This window comes from Trichomycterus rosablanca, chromosome 12, assembly GCF_030014385.1.
Source record: "Trichomycterus rosablanca isolate fTriRos1 chromosome 12, fTriRos1.hap1, whole genome shotgun sequence".
Lineage (NCBI taxonomy): Eukaryota > Metazoa > Chordata > Actinopteri > Siluriformes > Trichomycteridae > Trichomycterus > Trichomycterus rosablanca.
This window is the reverse complement of record NC_085999.1, coordinates 34,125,273-34,144,947: the sequence shown is the minus strand read 5'-3', so window position 1 is coordinate 34,144,947 and position 19,675 is coordinate 34,125,273. Positions and strand designations below refer to the sequence as shown.

At 39.6% G+C, this 19,675-nt stretch overlaps 1 protein-coding gene across 1 annotated transcript in view; it reads left to right on the top strand.

Moving 5' to 3' along the window:
- Positions 1–3,991: 3,991 nt before the first annotated feature.
- col5a2a (collagen, type V, alpha 2a) overlaps positions 3,992–19,675 on the top strand; it is a 60,456-nt gene continuing 44,772 nt past the window's right edge. Inside the window, exon 1 of the mRNA XM_063006058.1 lies at positions 3,992–4,185. Coding sequence (XP_062862128.1) covers positions 4,095–4,185 — 91 coding nt within the window. The 5' untranslated portion in view covers positions 3,992–4,094. The remainder of the gene's footprint in view (positions 4,186–19,675) is intronic.

The window sequence follows — 19,675 nt, the reverse complement described above, 5'->3', positions numbered from 1 at the left end:
GGCATATTTAGTAATACTGGACTGTTTTGAGTCTAAACCATTACTACTACATTTTTTAGACCAATCACCTCCCAGTTTATGCCACTGAGTCGACTTCTGAGAATTAAGTTCTAGGGCTTTTGGTTTTAGGCATATTCAGCATATTTCCCCCCCCCCCCAAGAGCTCTGGCAGCATGTAGCTCTGGCCAAACATGACTTTCTGTTTTAAACAAACTTTACTTGGATAATATTTTTATCTTGTAACATTGTGCAATTAAATACATGCAATCAAATACATGCAATCAAATACATGCAATCAAATACATACAATCAAATACATACAATCAAATACATTTATTTTAAGGAAAGTCAAAAAAGCAAGATTAAACTTTTCCATCTGTTTCTTCAAGGCTGTTACCTCCCCAGATAATCAAAATAATCTGGCCTTGTCCCAAATTGTAGGTGGATTCACTCCAGATTGAGCTGTTATCTGGGTCATTGTGTGTCATCTTTTTTTTCAAGCTTCCATAATAAAAAACAGAATGGCTGTATTTGTCCTTTATACAGATACACGTCAACAGTACAATGAAAGTGTGGGGGGTCGGAGTGCAGGGTCAGGCATTGACCAGCACCCCTGGAGCCAAGAAGGATAAGGGCCTCAACCCACAACCTTTTGACTGATAGCCCAAAGCTCTACCCACTAGGCTACCATTGCCCCAAATGTTGGTACATTATGAACTCAGAGTAACATTAGTCTTGACTTATGTATTTTTGTTGCGGTACAAGAACACTGGAGACAACAAATCTACAGACCAGCAGAGGGTCACAATGACTCTCCACTGACCAGGATGACCAACTCAATAATAGTATGATAGCATAAACGAATGTCAGATGGTAGATGGGGTAAAGTGCAAAACAAGGATGGTTCAAATCAGGCTCCTAGGCTCAGATTGAAACAAGATCTTCATCAATAAGAAGCAAAGAAGAGCCAGACTTCAAAAGATTTGCAGAGGATTATAGGGATTGGACTGCAGAGGACTGGAGTGAGGTCATCTTCTCTGATGAGTCCAATTTCAGCTGGTCGTCTAATGATTAGACAGAAACCCTAAGAGTCCTAAAAGTCAAACCAGTGGGGGAAATTTAGTGGAGAATCAGTGCAGAATAGGGGGAGCTTTAAGGCTGGAATCTGTCAGATTTGTTTTGACGCATAAGTCAAGCTGCATACAAGGTCGTCCTGAACACAGCCAGGCAGGTCATGGTGTGGCTCAAGGACAAACAGGTCAAGACCCTGCCATGGCCGGCCAAATCTCCAGATCTGAGACCTATTTAGAACAGATGGTTAAAGACGGATGGTTACAAACCATCAAACAAAGCCGAGTAGGGAGTGGTATAAAGTCACCAACAACAATGTAAAAGACAGATATGGAGCTGTGATTAAAATTAGATTTATTCTATAATGTACAAACAGCACAAATGGAAAACAACTTTAACAAGAGCAGAAATACCTGCCACATTTCTCAGATGTACAAACGCACATCAGGTCAAAACAAACTATACGCTTCAATTCCGTCTATGCTATACACATCACCCTGCAACATCTGCTTACCATCTGAGATCTGCTTCATAAAATGCTGAACAGGATGCCAGAAGATTTCAGATTTTTCAGCATATTGTCTAGGTTACAGATTCTTTTGCTAATTTTTTCAAGCTGCTGGAAGGAACAAGACAGACCTGAAACACGTTTACTGCTGAAACAATTGCTGACGGGAAAATAGCAAAGCAAGCTAAGAATTAAAACAAGGAGTTTAAACTGGCGATACATTTTGTAGCGAGCACAGTGGTGCAGATGGTAGCATGGATACCACATAGCAACATGGGTCCAGGGGACCTGGGGTAGATCCACTTGAGTTCTTACTGTCCCTGGGAAGAAGTTTTGCATGTTTTCCTTGTATCAGTGTGAGTATTCTTCCGCAGACTCCCAAAAACATACAGTACATGTAGGTGGACTTGCTGCTTTAAACTGCCCATAAGTGTAAGTGAAAATGTGTGTGTGTATGTGTTATATTGTAAATAGCATGGTCACAACACCAGGATCCTGTGCACCCGGACATAAACCTTTAGTCTAATCACTGTCCCTTGTCCCACAGCCCATTGTCCCCCGAATTGCTGATCGCTCATCACACTATGTTCACATCGGCAGCATCATCATCAGCTGTGGGCTTTTGGTTGCCATAGTTTAACAGAACCTGAGCAAATATCACGAAAGTCCAGCATACTTTACTGGCTAGTATCTACATAGCATATAGAAAAAAACAGTATAATCACAAAACAGATTCATTCCAATCCAGCAGATCATCGCTAGGCTATACATGTCATCCCTGTATACTCCATCACTGTCTGTGCAGTCAACATGATGAGAAATCTGTGTTGTTCTTTGTAATTGCTTCTGTCTATTTGTGAAAGGTTGACCCTGCAACAGTGGTTTTCTCTTCCATCTCTAGTAGGAGCCATCATGTATGTAACCAAAAACAGATAGAGATAATGCGAGTACCACTCTGCTAAATGCTTAATTCTTATTGATCACCACATCTCTTCACTCCTAATTTGCATAAAGTTAAACATTGCTTAACTTTTTTGCTTTGCTGACCTCCCCCACTTTGTGTGCCCAATGTACGGTCTCCCACCTGTCACTGGAAATCTATAGCTCTAATTGAAAATGAATGACAGTCGGTCGCTTCACTGCCGATGTGAATGTAGGGTAAGAAGTCTGACGTGTCGCTTTGTCCAGCTGAAATTCCCCAAAACATGCAGAAGATGGACTTTTCCCATAAGTGTGAGTGTATGGGTGAATGTGTGGTAGACTTGGGTTATGTGGGTGGCTCAGTGGGTAGCACTGTCGCCTCCCGACAAGAAGGTCCTGGGTTGGATTCCCAGGTGGAGCGGTCCGGGTCCTTTCTGTGTGTAGTCTGCATGTTCACTTTGTGTCTGTATGGGTTTCCTCCGGGAGCTCTGGTTTTCTTCTCACAGTCCAAAGACATGCAAGTGAGGTGAACTGGAGATACAAAATTGTCCATGACTGTGTTAGATATTAAAAACTTAAACTGATAACCAGTACCTACCTACCTGTCCTGATATGAAAGTGTGTAAAACATGACATTAAAATCCTAATAAATAAACTGGGGTTATGTTTTACTATCACATACAAAATGTAAACATTGTACATTCATGTCCTTACTGTTTCATCTTTATGTGTCTGTGTGAAATGCTGTTTCATCTGATCCTGATCATTCAGCTACAGAAAAAGAACAATTACAGAAATCATTAAAATTCCAGGACTGCCATGACATACACATTCCTTACAAGTGTATGTTTACTTTTAACCATAATTGTACTTTCTTTCTCTTACAGCAGTAATTATTTGGGAAAGTACCTTCACTTATTTAGTCTTACAGAAACAATACTTTAAAATGAGTAACTTTATTTACACAGTCTTGTCATTACTATAAGAATTCCTCTGTTTCTTACTATTTTTACACTTTTGTACATGTCAAGACAAATAGGGGTGTAAACTATTCTCATTCCCTCATAAACAAAGGCTGTCAGCAAGAACCAAGTTTGGTGCCATTAAGAGCGTCATAAAACCAGTTTACAGTCCTGCTTAGTTACGATCTCTTAAATAAATCTAAATAAGTTTATAGAATTGTTTTGAATAAATAATCTATATAACTGCACTCTTATTTAATAAAGAACAAAGTTTGATGAGACAAAGTTGCTGTGTTAAAGTAGCTGCAGTTCTATGTGACCACACATGTCTGTGAGTAGGTGCATATGAAAGAGCACTGACAAAAAGGGGAGGAAAATTAGGGTGGTCAGCAGACTTCTTTTTTTAAAAGCTGTAAAACAGAGGGGGGGGGGGCAGAGAGCGAGAGAGACAGCGAGCGAGAGAGAGAGAGAGAGAGAGAGAGAGAGATTTGAGAGATTTGGGTTGGGTCTGATTGCTCCTCAGAGCAGGAAAAGCCTCAGTCTGTCTTCATGGTGCAGGGATAATCTTGGACTCTTTTACCCCTTTCTCCTCGACTTTTGCACAATTTAAGGCTCACGTCTTGGATTTAGACATGAAGAGCCTTGTGCAGTCCAGGATCTGCTTATTTCTGACTTTATCACTGGCACAGATCCTGTTTGTCAGATGCCAAGATGGGACCAGTGGTAAGTTCAGCCAACTGGGCTTCTAATTAGTTTTGACTTGTTGCAACTTGTGATGTGATCATTTATCATGTAACATCTTTAAAGTCCCCCTTCCACCCACCCAAAAAACACTTGGGGATGCCTTTTGAGAACATTACTGCCATACCGTTATACCATTCACAGACTCCAAGGCAAACATGAGAGGTGCTGGATGGTGGGAAATCTGTGTAAGTGTAACATGTTGGGCATGTTGTGCGAACATCTTTGCTTGGTGACTTGTGTGTAAAACATTGTTTGTGGATTAGATCTCATGTTTCTATAGCAAGTTAAAAGTTAAAAACTGTGGTACTTGTAAAATACTTGTGAATTGTCATCAAATTTGCACACAATCACACCTCCATAGTTCTTATTACCTGTAATGAGTCTAAACTTACTAAGAGATGGAAGAAAATTTAAGATACAGTCTAAATGTTCACAATCATAATTTGCACAGCTCACCTTGTTCTGGGTGTCAAAGACATCCAAGAAGGCATCATCACTTTAAAGACTTATATTCTTATTTATAAGTCTTATTTAGACTTATATACTTGTATTCTCATGTCTTACATGCTGGATCTTACATGTCTTACATGCAAGATTCTTAAATACATGATAAGTTGTAGTGAGCTTTTCTTAAATGATTCTTAATCAGTGATTATTAGTTCTTGAATAAGGGTATAAAATTCATACATGAGGGCAGTACCATGACGAAATCTGGTGTTAGTCGCCCCCCCCAGCTGTGTTAATTCCCAAGCTCATCCTATTCACATTGCAAGAATGTCTAATCAGGGGATCTGGCGCATCTGACAAAGGGGTAGCATGCTGACAAAAACTGGTGTTTTCCTATTTATTAAATGCAATTTTTACCTTATGAATAGTTTTATCATGTGAGCAAAGTGAGCACTAAATGAATACGCTTGTTTTTGATTTCCTTCAGTACTGAACTCCTCTGTATCAGGATTACTGTTTCCCAGCCAACACGCCCAGCACATCATGTTCACGGGATGTGAATTACATTCTAGAGGGCAGCAGCAGTGCAAATATTAGGTTTCCCACATCTAATAGATCTTGTTCTATTAAAAACATGTGAAACTAAGTATGAACAGTGAGCAAGAATTATAAATTAAAACTATTATTTCCTGAGCATATGTATCTATATAAAGTGCAGCGATACAGCAACAGCAAGTCTTTTCTCACTGCTAATATGGTGAATTGAACTAATGAAACTTGTGAGTTTAACTCATGTTGACATTTTAATAAGATGAGTTGCTAGGTTCTTTAGTACCGGAATCAACCATATTAGGAAACATCAGCTTTAATGCATATGCTGGAGGGTCATAATGCACACAAAAAGGGGGTTCTTAACACATCAGAATAAATTCATGATTATGTTTTTAATTATATCATATAATGGCAAAGTTGAGATGAGACAAATTCACTTATTTGGGATCACTGAGCTCATTTCTGATGTATTGTATACCCTCAGAACTGGAATTACCCACATTTAATTAAGAATGTTTACCAGCGGTGTCAAACCTATAAAGGGCAGCAGCAACTCAAAAACTGTTCTTTTTGTAATATACTTCCAATAGACTCCAATACATCAACTCATCATGGTCATCATACCAGTTGAATTAGTTATGATCAATGAACAATCATGCTAAGTTCTGCTTTAAAGTGGTCATCCAGTGCTAGGACCCCCCACATCAATGTCATTATTTGGCAAATGCTTGTAAAATGCATCCCTAAGGGCAATGCCTAATCGAACTCATTATTCTGCTAATTATATGATTAGGGTGTCAGTTTTACACTCGGGGCAGCAACCTGAAAAGAACTAGTGTTTCCTCACTGATTATATGACAAAATCAAATCATAAAGCCTGAGAACAAGCGGGGGGTGGACCAACTCTACCAGCCAGGGGGAGGGGGGTGTTTCTGCTATTCTGAAACATTTCTGCTATATCAACAACTGACAGAACACTGACAGATCCTAACATTACACAAAGCTATTGAGTGGAACGTGTTTATTTATAATTCTTACACCAGTATATTGGAAGAGGGGCATTGTGAGCATATCTGAAGGGGGGGGCAGGTGCATATATTATGATCAGTGCCTTAATGTAATGTCACGTGGCTTGGGTTGCCAATCATTTCTCAAACAAGTATACAGACTCCTGCTTAGCTCAGCGCCTTAATGTAATGTCACGTGGCTTGGGTTGCCAATCATTTCTCAAACAAGTTTTACAGACTCCTGCTTAGCCTTGGTCCTTCAGAATTGTGGGACCCTGATAAGAAAATAAGTCTACTACCATAAATTATGATGTTCAATCATTGCTTCATTTTCTGTTTCAATCTGGTCAGGGTTGCAGAGGTTTCAGATGCGGTGCTAGAAACCCTTACTCACACATCAACAACACAGGTCAAAGCCGTCCAAACTTCTCCGCAGTGAGGGCCCACTGTGGTATACACCGTGTCACCACGCCCCCTTTTATTAACAAGGAATTACATTAAAAATTAAGATGGCAACCCTTGTCGAGGCCCTCCAGCACTGGCATAATGTAATAATAATAATAATAATAATACATTTTATTTATATAGCGCTTTTCAAGATACTCAAAGACGCTTAAGACGTAATCCTTCCTTTCTTCCAGAAATAACACATCTTGTGTCCTAATCCAGGCCAGATGTTATAAGGGAGGTGCTAAACAAGAACAAGCATGAAGAAATAAAAGAAAAAGTGTTTAGAGAAACCTGTCTGATCCCTGAACACCTGAACTTCATTATTGCTGTCGTGCTATGTTATAGCAGATCTGAACAACATGATGTCATTTTTTCCCCTCGCTGATGTCATTCATTATACCAAGCTGTTCAAATACGGAACAGGAACCCGAGCTGTCAGGGAGATGCATTATGGTACCCAGACCCGCACTGAAACAATAATTAATGTTGTGGAATGTTATTATTAGCTAGCGTTGCAACTTATGAGAATAGGAAATGAATACCGTGGTACACCCTGCAAAAAACGGGCCCCCTTGTGGTGAATGTGGTTTGTGCCACAACTGGCTGCTAGAATTAAAGGTTTACATGTGATAAGTGTCTAATGAATATTCTGTCTTAAGTTGTTAATATGATTTCTCTGGTTTTGTCCCTTAAAGAGGATTCTGATCTGGTTTATAGGTGAAGAATTTGTTTGTGATCGTTGATGGATTTACACACAGGAGATAAAGCAAGTTCAAACTTTACTTTGACTGTAGTAAAAATCCTTCCACGTTTTTAGTTAATAATAACATTTTATTTAGCTGCCAAGATCAGTTCAGTTCGTTGAAATCTTATAAAACCTCCTTGTGCCAGACTGATCCTAGTGAGGTTACCCACAACTTCAAAACAAAACCTAACAATCACAAACGTCAGTGTAAACATAAGGTTGCAGGAGGATGTCTGAGATGCCAAGTCTCCTAATTTGACATATAAGATAATATACAATATACACCGATCAGCCATAACATTAAAACCGCCTCCTTGTTTCTATCCTCACTGTCCATTTTATCAGCTCCACTTACCATATAGAAGCACTTTGTAGTTTTACAAATACTAACTGTAGTCCATCTATTTCTCTACATACATTTTTACCCTGCTTTCACCCTGTTCTTCAATGGTCAGGACCACCACAGAGCAGGTATTATTCTCAGCACTGCAGTGACAATGTCATGGTGGTGGTGTGTTAGTGTGTGTTGTGCTGGTATGAGTGGATCAGACACAGCAGCGCTGCTGGAGTTTTTAAATACCGTGTCCACTCACTGTCCACTCTATTAGACACTCCAACCCAGTTGGTCCACCTTGTAGATGTAAAGTCAGAGACGATCGCTCATCTATTGCTGCTGTTTGAGTTGGTCATCTTCTAGACCTTCATCAGTGGTCACAGGACGCTGCCCTCAGGGCACTGTTGGCTGGATATTTTTGGTTGGTGGACTATTCTCAGTCCAGCAGTGACAGTGAGGTGTTTAAAAACTCCAGCAGCGCTGCTGTGTCTGATCCACTCATACCAGCACGACACACACTAACACACCACCACCATGTCAGTGTCACTGCAGTGCTGAGAATGATCCACCACCCAAATAATACCTGCTCTGTAGTGGTCCTGTGGGGGTCCTGACCATTGAAGAACAGCATGAAAGGGGGTAACAAAGCATGCAGAGAAACAGATGGACTACAGTCAGTAATTGTAGAACTACAAAGTGCTTCCATGTGGTAAGTGGAGCTGATAAAGTGTAGAAACAAGGAGGTGGTCATAATGTTATGCCTCATTGGTGTATTGCATTATATGTTTCAGCCACAACAGTTGCTAACAAATGTCATAAATCAATTATATGAAGGAAATTATATGCTTTGTAGCAACAGTTTAGGGAAGGTCCTTTCCAGTTCCACCCCATGCACAAATAAGCTCTATAAAGACATCAAGAAAAGCTCAGTTTTAAAAAAACGCTCCAGTGGTCTGCACAGAGCCCTGACCTCAGCCCTGACCTCAGCCCCACTGACCAGCTATTTAAAGGCTTTCTTGACCAACATCAGTGTCCAGGCATACAAATGCTATTTGACTAATGGGCATAAATTCCCACAGACATACTTCAAAATCTTGTGAGATGCCTTGTCACAAGAGCGGCTGTTGTTATAGCTGGAAAGATCACATAGATCAGGCCATGGCTGGAGCAATAACCTGGCTCCGAGCTATATCTCTGACTTCCTGCGCTTCCATTTCACCTCAGGAACTCTACAATCTTCCAACCTGTAGCTCTTAGGTGTTCTCGAATGAAGTCCAGAGGTGATCACGCCTTTTCGGTAGTCGCTCCAGGATTCTTTATAAAGAAATCTTCCACAATAGATCAGTCAAAAAAGACCTATTTATTTTCTCAGACGTTTGGGAGCTCTAAAAGATTATTTTCAGTTACTTGTGCTGTCTTGCTGTTACTGTTTTTTTTTTTACTTGCTGTAGAAAGTAGGCAAGCTGTAGCCTAGTGGTTAAGGTACAGGACTAGTAATCAGAAGGTTGCTGGTTCAAGCCCCACCACTGCCAGGTTGCTGCTGTTGGGCCCATGAGCAAGGCCTTTAACCCTCAATTGCTCAGACTGTATACTGTAATGTAATGATCTTTTTAGGCGTCTGCTAAATGCAGAAAATGTAAATGTAATGTAAAATGTAAATCAAGGTGACTTGAGTGTATTGACTGGTAATTTATAGCTCACATCAATGGTTATGACAGGTGGACACTGTTTCGATAGTACACTTCAGTGATATTCTGGTTGTGTAATTAATCACATCATGTGTGCTACATTGTGTGTAACTATACATACAGTCTTGTTTAATACAGTAGTATGTGATTTGGAACACAGCCTGCTTCAGATGTCATGGTTACATTAAGCTCAGCCTTCAGAAGGCATCGATTGACCGTAAAACTGCCAGACAATCAAATGCTGGCCAATGATGCTCAAGTCATCAATGAATTTCTTTAGTGAGTCCAGTGAGGGCAAGTGGTTAAGGTACCGGACTAGTAATCAGAAGGTTGCTGGTTCAAGCCCCACCACTGCCAGGTTGCTGCTGTTGGGCCCATGAGCAAGTCACAAACACACCACATACACAGAGTCGCTCCCTCATTCTCTTATTCACACTGACTTGCATGTAGATAAAACTGGAGACCCAGGAGAAACTGGAAAACCCATGTAAGAATAAAGCGTATTGTTAGTGGTAACAAGTTCTGTTTCTGAAAGCTGTCTGGTGTGATAAATGAATAAACGTAAACACAATAAAACAAAGGAACCGTTAACAGCTGCTGCAGAGCTGCAACATTTACAGAAAGTAAAAATATGGTTTCTCCAGAACTGCTGAGTGTGCTTTTTGTGGCTCTGACTCAAGACTTACAGTAAAGAAAAGCCCACAGCCTGTTCAGGCATATGTCTGAATCCTTCATTTCATCCAGGTATTAGATGATGTCCTAAATATGTTCCTAAACCCGATGTGGGGTTCCTATGCTATTTCGTATACGTGGCCCTCTTTCTATCTGTATTCTTCACGTTTGTTAATTGCAGTCTTAGCACTTTATTACGTCACTCCACCACGTCTGGAAACAAATCTTACTGTCGCCTAAAGTGGAAAGTCTCCAGGAAACTTGCACAGCTGAAAACCATTTGCCATGTTACGTTTACTAGACGCTATTACCCATGCTGCTTTTCCACCAGACAGTCCATTTTGGCTTAGAACTGCTCCAAGTACAAAATGATCTGTAGCCTGGTTAAGTACCTGTGTATGTGACCCATGATTCATATACAAATGTAAGCTGACTATTCTCAGGGTGGTGAGGTAGAAATATAATTCCATACCCTCAGGTTAAGGCACGGTGTGCAGCAGGTAGTGTGGGTTCTGTACAGCACCAGGGTCCTAGAAAACTTGAGTGAAACATGTAATAAATTTGTTCACCTTGTGTCGATGCAGAAGGTGCACTGGCAGCTCTAAAGTAGTTTTAAGAAAGAAAGTGAATAAATAGATTAGTAATCTGTTGAGTGATTATTCCTGCCTTACACCCAGGATTTCCATATGGTCCTAAACCCATTGGCTTGTAAGGACCTGTGTTCCATCCTTACATCCAGTCGATGTCTGTAGGGTATTTCCTCCCCATTTCTGTGTAGGCTTTCTCTGATTAGTTCTCGCTTACAATCATGCAGAAGGTGGATTTGCATCTTTATTGCCATTTGAGTGAGTGAATCAGTGAGTGTGTAATGCACTGCAATAATTGGGCACCCAGTGGTGAAGATGTTTCTGCCTTGCCTTCAATGTTTCAATGAACAGTGGTAGCTCAGTGGTTGAAATACAAGACCAGCATTACAAAGGTCGCTGGTTTAAGTCCTACATCTGCCAGGTTGCCATTGTTGGGCCCTTGAGCAAGTCCCTTAGCTCTCAACTGTTTGCAAGAACAAGCATTGATAAAAGTGTCTGCTAAATGCTGAAAATGTAAAAGCAAACACCTAAATGTTGTGAGGTGGTATCCCTAACTAGCAGAGATTGGACGTTGATTTAATTCTGTTGATCTATTTCCATATTGCGCTTCTTTGGTCTCAAACTTAACAATGACAAATGATGACTTATATTATACTGAGCTGTAGTTATTTACACGTCTGACCAGATTATAATTTTCATGTTATTTGTTGTCCTGCATGGAAATTTAGCAGACACTAAACTGATACAGCACACTGTCCAATAGAAAAGCTATTCAAGCTACCCAGACTACATCATGAACTATATCCTATTATTAAACAATTAGTACATACAGTAACAAATGGTAGCGTAGTATTTTGATAGTGCTGCATACTGGGACATATGTCACACACTTAAGCTAAGAAAACAGATCCAATTATGACCCAGTTTTAGCTCATTGGCAGATACAGACAGATTTGAACTAAAAGTCTCCTGGTACTTTATGGAGTCCATGATGTTGTTTGTCCTAAAAAGGTTTCCAGGATGTTTGGAGGAACACCAGGTACTTGTTTCTGGTTAGATTAAAAGGCTTTTTATTAGCAATCATTTTAAGTAATGGTTGCCATGAAGGTGGCGTCTATTTGTTATGACAGCATTTTAGCCCCCACATAGTAAAGGCGGTTGTAGCTTAGTGGTTAAAATACTGAACTAGTAATCAAAAAATTGCTGGTTCAAACCCCACCACTGCCAGGTTGGCTGCTGTTGGGCCCTTGAGCAAGGCCCTTAACCCTCAATTGCTTAGACAGTATACTGTCACAGTACTGTAAGTCGCTTTGGATAAAAGCGTCCACTAAAAGCCGAAAATGTAAATGTCAAATGCAAATGACAGCATTTTAGCCCCAGGCAAGGCAGAAATACCTTACAGGGCACCACTGCACCCCCTCAGATGTAGCCAATAATGCCTGTGTAAACACCCGGCCACTCAAAAGCACAGCTGCGATTCAACCCCGGCTTTCAGCAGTGGTGGGCTAGCGTAATAGATGGCTGCACCACCCAAGCGCCAGTGATGCATAAACATTAGCTGAATTTTGTTTATATACATGTGTATGGGTGGCAACAATTTTCATGACTTACTTTACACACCTGTACCTCATTTCATTTCATTTATGGAGCTTGGTAGACATTTTTATCACAGAGTTACAGCTGTCACCTATACAACATAAGAAACTAAGGGTTAAGAACCTTGCTCAGGGGCCCAACAGTGGCAACCTAGCAATAGTGAAGCTTGTACCAAATTTTAAATAGCATTAATAGTCTTCTTTGCTCCTCAAAATCAATCAAAGTATTCTGTTTGAGTAGGCTGTGTTCAAGCATATCTGTGTGTTCAAATATGTGAACGCGACCAAGTCTTTAAGAACCACTGATGAAAAACATGTGCTGCATTTCTGAGCAATGACTTGAGACATGCCTCTTCTCTAGAGCGCACAGTCAACTGGAAAAAATGAACATATACAGTTCAGCATGAGCATAAGGTTTCATGTTCAATCCCCATTATTTATACCAATCATTATAGATATAGATACGTCTCATGGCTAATTTGGCTGACAGATTTTTAATGCTGATCTTTGATCCTGCTTATGACTCTGCTCTATGGAAACAGGGTTTAAAGTCAATACAAAGCAGAGCATGTAGATGTCTTCCAGATGTTACACGGGTTACTTTGGCAGTAATTAGAAAACAAACGTTGCCTTTTGGTTACGCTTTTGGTGGAAGTTATATAGCTGATGTTAGAAACTGATGTTTGGAGAACATTAAAAGAGCAAACATGTGGAAGATGTGGAAGCAGATGAGAGAATTTAATTGAACCTTATTTAATCATAAACAACCAATTCGTTGTTAGAAATAAACTACAAATGCATTTTACTCTCCCTTCTTATATTTTTTTCTTTGTAGATAATTATCTGATTATTCTAACAGTGTCAGTGATGGTTAGGGCTCTGGGCTGTCAATCTAAAAGCTGAGGGTTTGAATACTGGCTCTGCCAAGCAATCACTGTTGGAACCTTAAACAAGGCCCTTAACTGTATATGCTCCGGAAACAGTGTCTCACTGGCTGACCCCATTTCATTGTACTGTACATGAGTATATGTATATATATGACAAATAAAATGCATTCTTATTTTTCTAGAGAGGACCACAACTGGCAATGGTAAACACCAAGATAAGATCAAAACATTTAATGGTAAATACCAAGACAATGACAAAACCTTTACCAATTAAGACTCAGACAACACCAATACCCATACAAACCTAAACCAAGACAAGATCAAACCTAAACCAAGGGGGGCTGGGGGGAACATCGCCCCGCCAAGCACAAAGCTTAATTATCTCTGAACCCGTAACAGGACGAGCGGCTTCTGACGCTACCGTGGGAATCATAAAGCATTTGGTTATTATTTTAAGTAGTATTCACTTTTAGTCTTAGTAGCGCCGCTGTTTGAGTAACGCAGTGAAAAGAGCAAAGCGTGGGGCTGGTGCTATGGGAGCGCTAAGGTGGACATTGCCCCGCCAGATTTTTTCACTGCCCCCCCTAGCAACGCAGTCTAGAACCGGGGCTGCATAGAACCTATGATCATGACAAGCCATATCCAATTAGACAGTTGTAACTATTATGCACCTCCTCTGACATGTGCACAGTTACTGAACAAAGTTACTAAGACTGGGTCTCACAGAGAAACCTACCGTGAACCAAACACAGCCAAACGTGTCTCTGTGAGCACCTGGCTGGTCAACAGACCTCTGTGACACCAAGTAATTGTAAATATTGTTATAAAGAATTAATAAATAGTGTAACTTTGATTTATTGAAAAAAAAACTTCTGGAGAAGGTTAAAGATTTATGATCAGATCAGGATCAGAGGAGAACACTGGCAACCTGAGGCGACTATAAGGGGGAGAAACAGATGGACAACATGCCTTAGCAAAATGTCTAAAGGTGGACAAGCAAATGGTGTTAAGGCCCTGCTGAACTCTATCACAAGAAATTTGTGTGTTTACACAGCTGTGTCCATTTTGTGTATGATCATGTGGGCTACATTAACCATATGCACAAAAATGTGTCTGCTAATCCCTGGCATTACCACCAACTCCTGCCATGATAGTGTCATGATGGATAGCACCTTTTGTTTAGATTTGATTAGTTTGTCATGGTGCCAACTTACATTATTATATAATGAGTAGCAATAAACTACTTTTTATTACAGGACACACGCTGTGTTCCAGAACAATACAGTAACAAACCCATGATTCCAGATTTTGCAGTTATTTTCATATACATAACTAAGCACCCATGCTTAATTAGTTTACCTTTCTTGCCAGGGTACTAAAATTACAGAACAGATACATGAAGGCAGAGCTAGAAATGTTTTTCTATTAAAAAATAATGAATCAACCAAATAATGAAAAAAGAATTGGAGAAAAAATCTAACAGACTGCAAACCTTGTTTTTTTGGCTGAATGGGCACAAATGCCCACAATGACTCACTTAAATCTTGAGGAGAACATTCCCAGAAGAGTGGAGGCTGTTATTACTCTATAGTAATGCCTATGGTTTTGCAGTTTGATGTCTAACAGGCGCGTGGTCAGATCTCCACATACTTCTGGCCATATAGTGTATGTTAAGGGTGTAAGTTTATGGTGGAGGTATCTGTTTTATGATGTGGTCTTAACCCTTGTGGATTTCATGGGAAGCTGACCACTGTGGCTTCTACATTCCCCTTGTCTTTAACAGTGTGTTATAGTGTTGTAAGCAGTCCACCTCTATTGCTGCTGTTTGAGTTGGTCATCTTCTAGACCTTCATCAGTGGTCACAGGACGCTGCCCACGGGGTGCTGTTGGCTGGATATTTTTGGTTGGTGGACTATTCTCCGCCCAGCAGTGACAGTAAGGTGTTTAAAAACTCCATCAGCATTGCTGTGTCTTATCCACTCATACCAGCACAACACACACTAACACACCACCACCATGTCAGTGTCACTGCAGTGCTGAGAATGATCCACCACCTAAATAATACCTGCTCTGTGGTGGTCCTGTGGGGGTCCTGACCAGTGAAGAACAGGGTAAAAGCAGGCTAAAAAGTATGTAGAGAAACAGATGGACTACAGTCAGTAATTGTAGAACTACAAAGTGCTTCTATATGGTAAGTGAAGGTGATACAATGGACAGTGATTGTAGAAACAAGGAGGTGGTCATAATGTTATGGTCTATCATTTCTGTTTCATCACATAAACATGCTTTTCAATGTAAAATGATACAATACATATCATTACAAACAAACAAACAAAAATGTACTCTTGAAAAAGCAACATTTGAGAGTTTAACATTGGCAACATTATTGCAGAATGTTACACTTGGTTGCTCGAGTGGTGCTGTGGTAAAATCGCTAACACACTCCAGAATTTTAACCCCCAGCCTTACGATGGATTGTCTGGGGTGTGTTACTGCATTGTGCTCAGTGATTCTGAAACCTGAAACTGAAACTGGACCAACCCTGACCAGCATAAAATTGTGCTTAAACATCAAACTGAAATTTAAATTTCACTTGGTGAACCTCATTAATTCTGTGGGCCAGTGATAGCTCAGTGGTTAAGGTACTGGACTAGTAAACAGAAGGTTGCCGGTTCAAGCCCCGCCACCACCAAGTTGCCACTGTTGGGTCCCTGAGCAAGGCCCTTAACCCTCAATTGCTCATTGTGTAAGTCGCTTTGGATAAAAGCGTCTGCTAAATGCTGAAAATGTAAGTTAATTCTTTAGAATAAATAATGCTCATTACTTGTCATGTAGATTAAATAATTAGACTTATTTTAGTGAGTAATGTGGTTTTAAGTATAACAGCTATCAGATAATCAAAGTTCATAATCATTATTAGATTATTTCCATTTTATCATTTCCAGTCCTGTAAAAAACCCTCTAACCTCACATTTCGGGAACAGAAATGGGAAGAACAGGCTCTGAAACCTGACAGGATCTCAAACAAGGTTATTTGGAAGAGCAGTAAATGAAATCATTTAAAGACTATAACAGATCGTCGGGTTTGGAACACCGGTGAAAATGTGTTGCAATCCTGGAGCCATCTCCAGTTCGTCTGTGCCAGAGAGCTTTATGTGGAAACGTCTGCACACCGAGTGAATCATCGGCTCTGATTGGATTACCGTATGGAAACCATCAAAACTAAGAACACGTGTTTAAATAGAGAAACACTGAAGTGAATGTCTGCTTTTAAATGAAACTGTTCTTATAGGATTTTAATTGTGATGTTTAATGTCCTGTTTGTATGTCTGGTGATTCATGGTTACCTCAATATTTTTTATAGCTGTTTTTGTAATATTGGTCTGTCTGAAGAATCCTTTATTCTACGTTGGGTCAGACTTATTGACCAAATCAAATTATAAGCTGAGAATTTATTCTTTATTTCTTAAATGAATTAATTTATTGATCTACTTCTTAAGTTAATAATAATAATAATAGTTATTATTAATAATACTACTGTAAAAGCTCTTGGGTGGTGAAGAGGTCTGTTACACTGGCCCACCACTGCTGAGATCTGGTATAAATCTAAGAAGTGATATCAGCTGGCCAGGCATCTATACAGACATGATTGGCTATGTCTGAGAGGGAGACTTGCACTTGTGTTTTTCAGACCCGCCGAGACCCTGACCAGGATAAAGCTGCAATGCAATAATAATAATAATAATAATAGCGCCCAAGTGGCGCAGCACACCAGCGCCGAGATTCTGAACTCCTCGGTTCGAAGCTCAGCGTTGCCACCGGTTAGCGCCATAATTGGCGGGCATTTAGCGGGCATAATTGGCAGTGCCTGCGGAGAGGAATGACTGGACTATGTGGGCGGGGTCTTCAAACACTGTGTAAGGACCCTGATTGGCAGATAGAGGTGCCTGTGCAGAGTGCATGGGTGGAAAAGGGTTCCGTTAAGGGCTGCGCACGGGTCAGAGGAGGCGTGAGCAGCAATATATTCACCTCGACTGAAATCAGGGATCCTCCAGCAGCGGAAGACAAATTGATGACGCTAAATTGAGAGAAAATGGGAGAAAATAAATAAAATATATATATTAAAATAATAATAATAATATTTATACACCCTTTATGTACAAAACTATGTAAAATAAAAATCATATCCATATTGCCTCATTCCAAAACAATGGCCACTGACACAAAATCCATCCATCAGATTTTGGAATGTGTATGTTGGGATTCAATACAGGGTAGTCAGAAGAACATTCATTAACATTAGGCATTGGCCAGTTATAATAAGATACAGTAGAACCTAGAACATTTTTAACACTAGAGTTCGTCACAAAAGTTTGAATAGGGTTGAGCTTAGGTTTTACTGCAGGCCAGTCCAGTACTAAAGTGACTAAACCCTTTTACAGAGACTGGTTTGTGTACAGGACTCTGTCTAACTGAACCAAGAAAAATGCCACAAAGTTTAAATCAACATTCTCTAGAACATCTCTGTCTGCTGTTGCATTAAGATTTCCCACAAACACCTAAACGGCCTTTACAGACACACGTATACACACATATACTTCTGAAACGTTGTAGAATGTAGTAAATATTAAAATGATGGAAGTATATTTTTGAACTGCTGTCTGTCTGCAGTAGACACAGACAGATATTTTAAAATGAAGACAGATAATTCCTTTTTCCGGAAAAGCTTCTCGCACAACACATTCCAAACCAGCTGCTGATGACTATTAGAAAAGGTATGTGCAAGCTTAGAGGAGGAAAGTTCAGCCAGATCATCAAAACCCTCAAACGCAACGTTTAAAATAACAGAAGAATTACAGCACTGTCTGAAAGTTCTCAATTATTCCAAACTGTCACCACAGACGATATCAAATTCTGGTGATCATCCTTCTTAAGTAAAAATACACATTTTATAAAATTATATAATTAATTACTGGTTGCACCATCATTAGCAGCAATGACTGCAATTTTTTAAAATTAATTTTCAACACAGCATTATCCTGGTCAGGGTAGCAGTGGGCCTGTTTCCACCAGAAAACACTGGGCGTAAGGCAGGAATACTGTGGACAGGGCACCAACACATCACATGGGCATGAACTGCTAGTTTTAAGTCTCACTACAGCGTCTCTTCTGGGTTCCCTTTGGAAACTTAACTAACTATTAACTATTATATAAACCGTAATTCTGTTTGTCACTTATAAACCTACATTTTTAGAAGCTATTTAGATGTAAACTTTCTTTTCTATTTTTGATCGTCCTGGTTGTAATTACACAATTACACCTCAGCTTTTGCACAAAGACAGATGACCTTACATGATCCTTCAGTATTTCCAATCATCCCTTAATAATGACAAGTCATCCAGATCTTAATGCAGCAAAGCCCACCTCATCACCACCATCTTACAGGCATCACAATGTTCGACTGTTGATATAATGTTTATTAATCTGCTCATTATTTCAGAAAATTGAGAAACCATTCTTTGCATGTCTTATTAGCACTTGTGGCTGATGGTTAGCAGTAGCTTCCTCCTTGCTCTATTACATGTAAATGTGCTATTTAATTAATAGAACTTTTATATTAATTAATAGCTATTTAATTAATAGTTCTATTAATCCTATTCATTAATTATCCTATTAATTCTATTTTCTGGATTAGCTGTGTATGAGACCTTGACGAAAATGTTGCACTGTTGAGAGAATGGTTCTCACTACGATCGTTTAGCATTCTAGAGTCATAGAAACAGACATTATCTGACTACTCATCTGTACAGGCATGGTTTAGCCTAAGACCTATTTTTCATAGTTTCCAGATTTGAACATTTGTTTATTGACCAGTCCTGTATTTTACCATCTAGATTACAGGGATGTAGGGAGTTTACTGAACTCACCGCCCACAACATTCCCAGCATTCACAACTCATAGACTTTCCCCTATGATTTAATTTCCAGAATTAAATTACAGGACCACTTTGTTCACAGTGCACTGTGTGTTAAACATGTTTCTCTGAACGGTTGCCTTTTCAGCAAGTTGATCAAACTGAAAGGCAGAACATAACATTTTTCATTATTGAAGTGCATTTACATGTACACTAATAGTTAAATAATTATTAGATTTTGCCAGCTGTTTAATTATTTAAGTTATGTAAACAGCATTGCTGGACATGGTTGTGAATGATCTGCAATTGAGCTGGGATGAGGTGGCAGGTGTAGCCAAACATCTGCAAAAAATGAACCCAATTTGCAGAATGCTTAACAAATGTAGATATAAAAACAATAAAAAGTCAAACAAAATGGTAAAACGAAAATAAAAAACAGTGGCCAAAAAAAAAACAACAACAAATGAAAGACGAAAATATCTGTAGCCACAACAGATCTATTCAGAGATTCTGTGACAACCATGTGTGAAAAAATCCAAAACTATATAAATTTGTTTCACTAAGACTATTAGGAAGGTCTAGGGTTTAAGC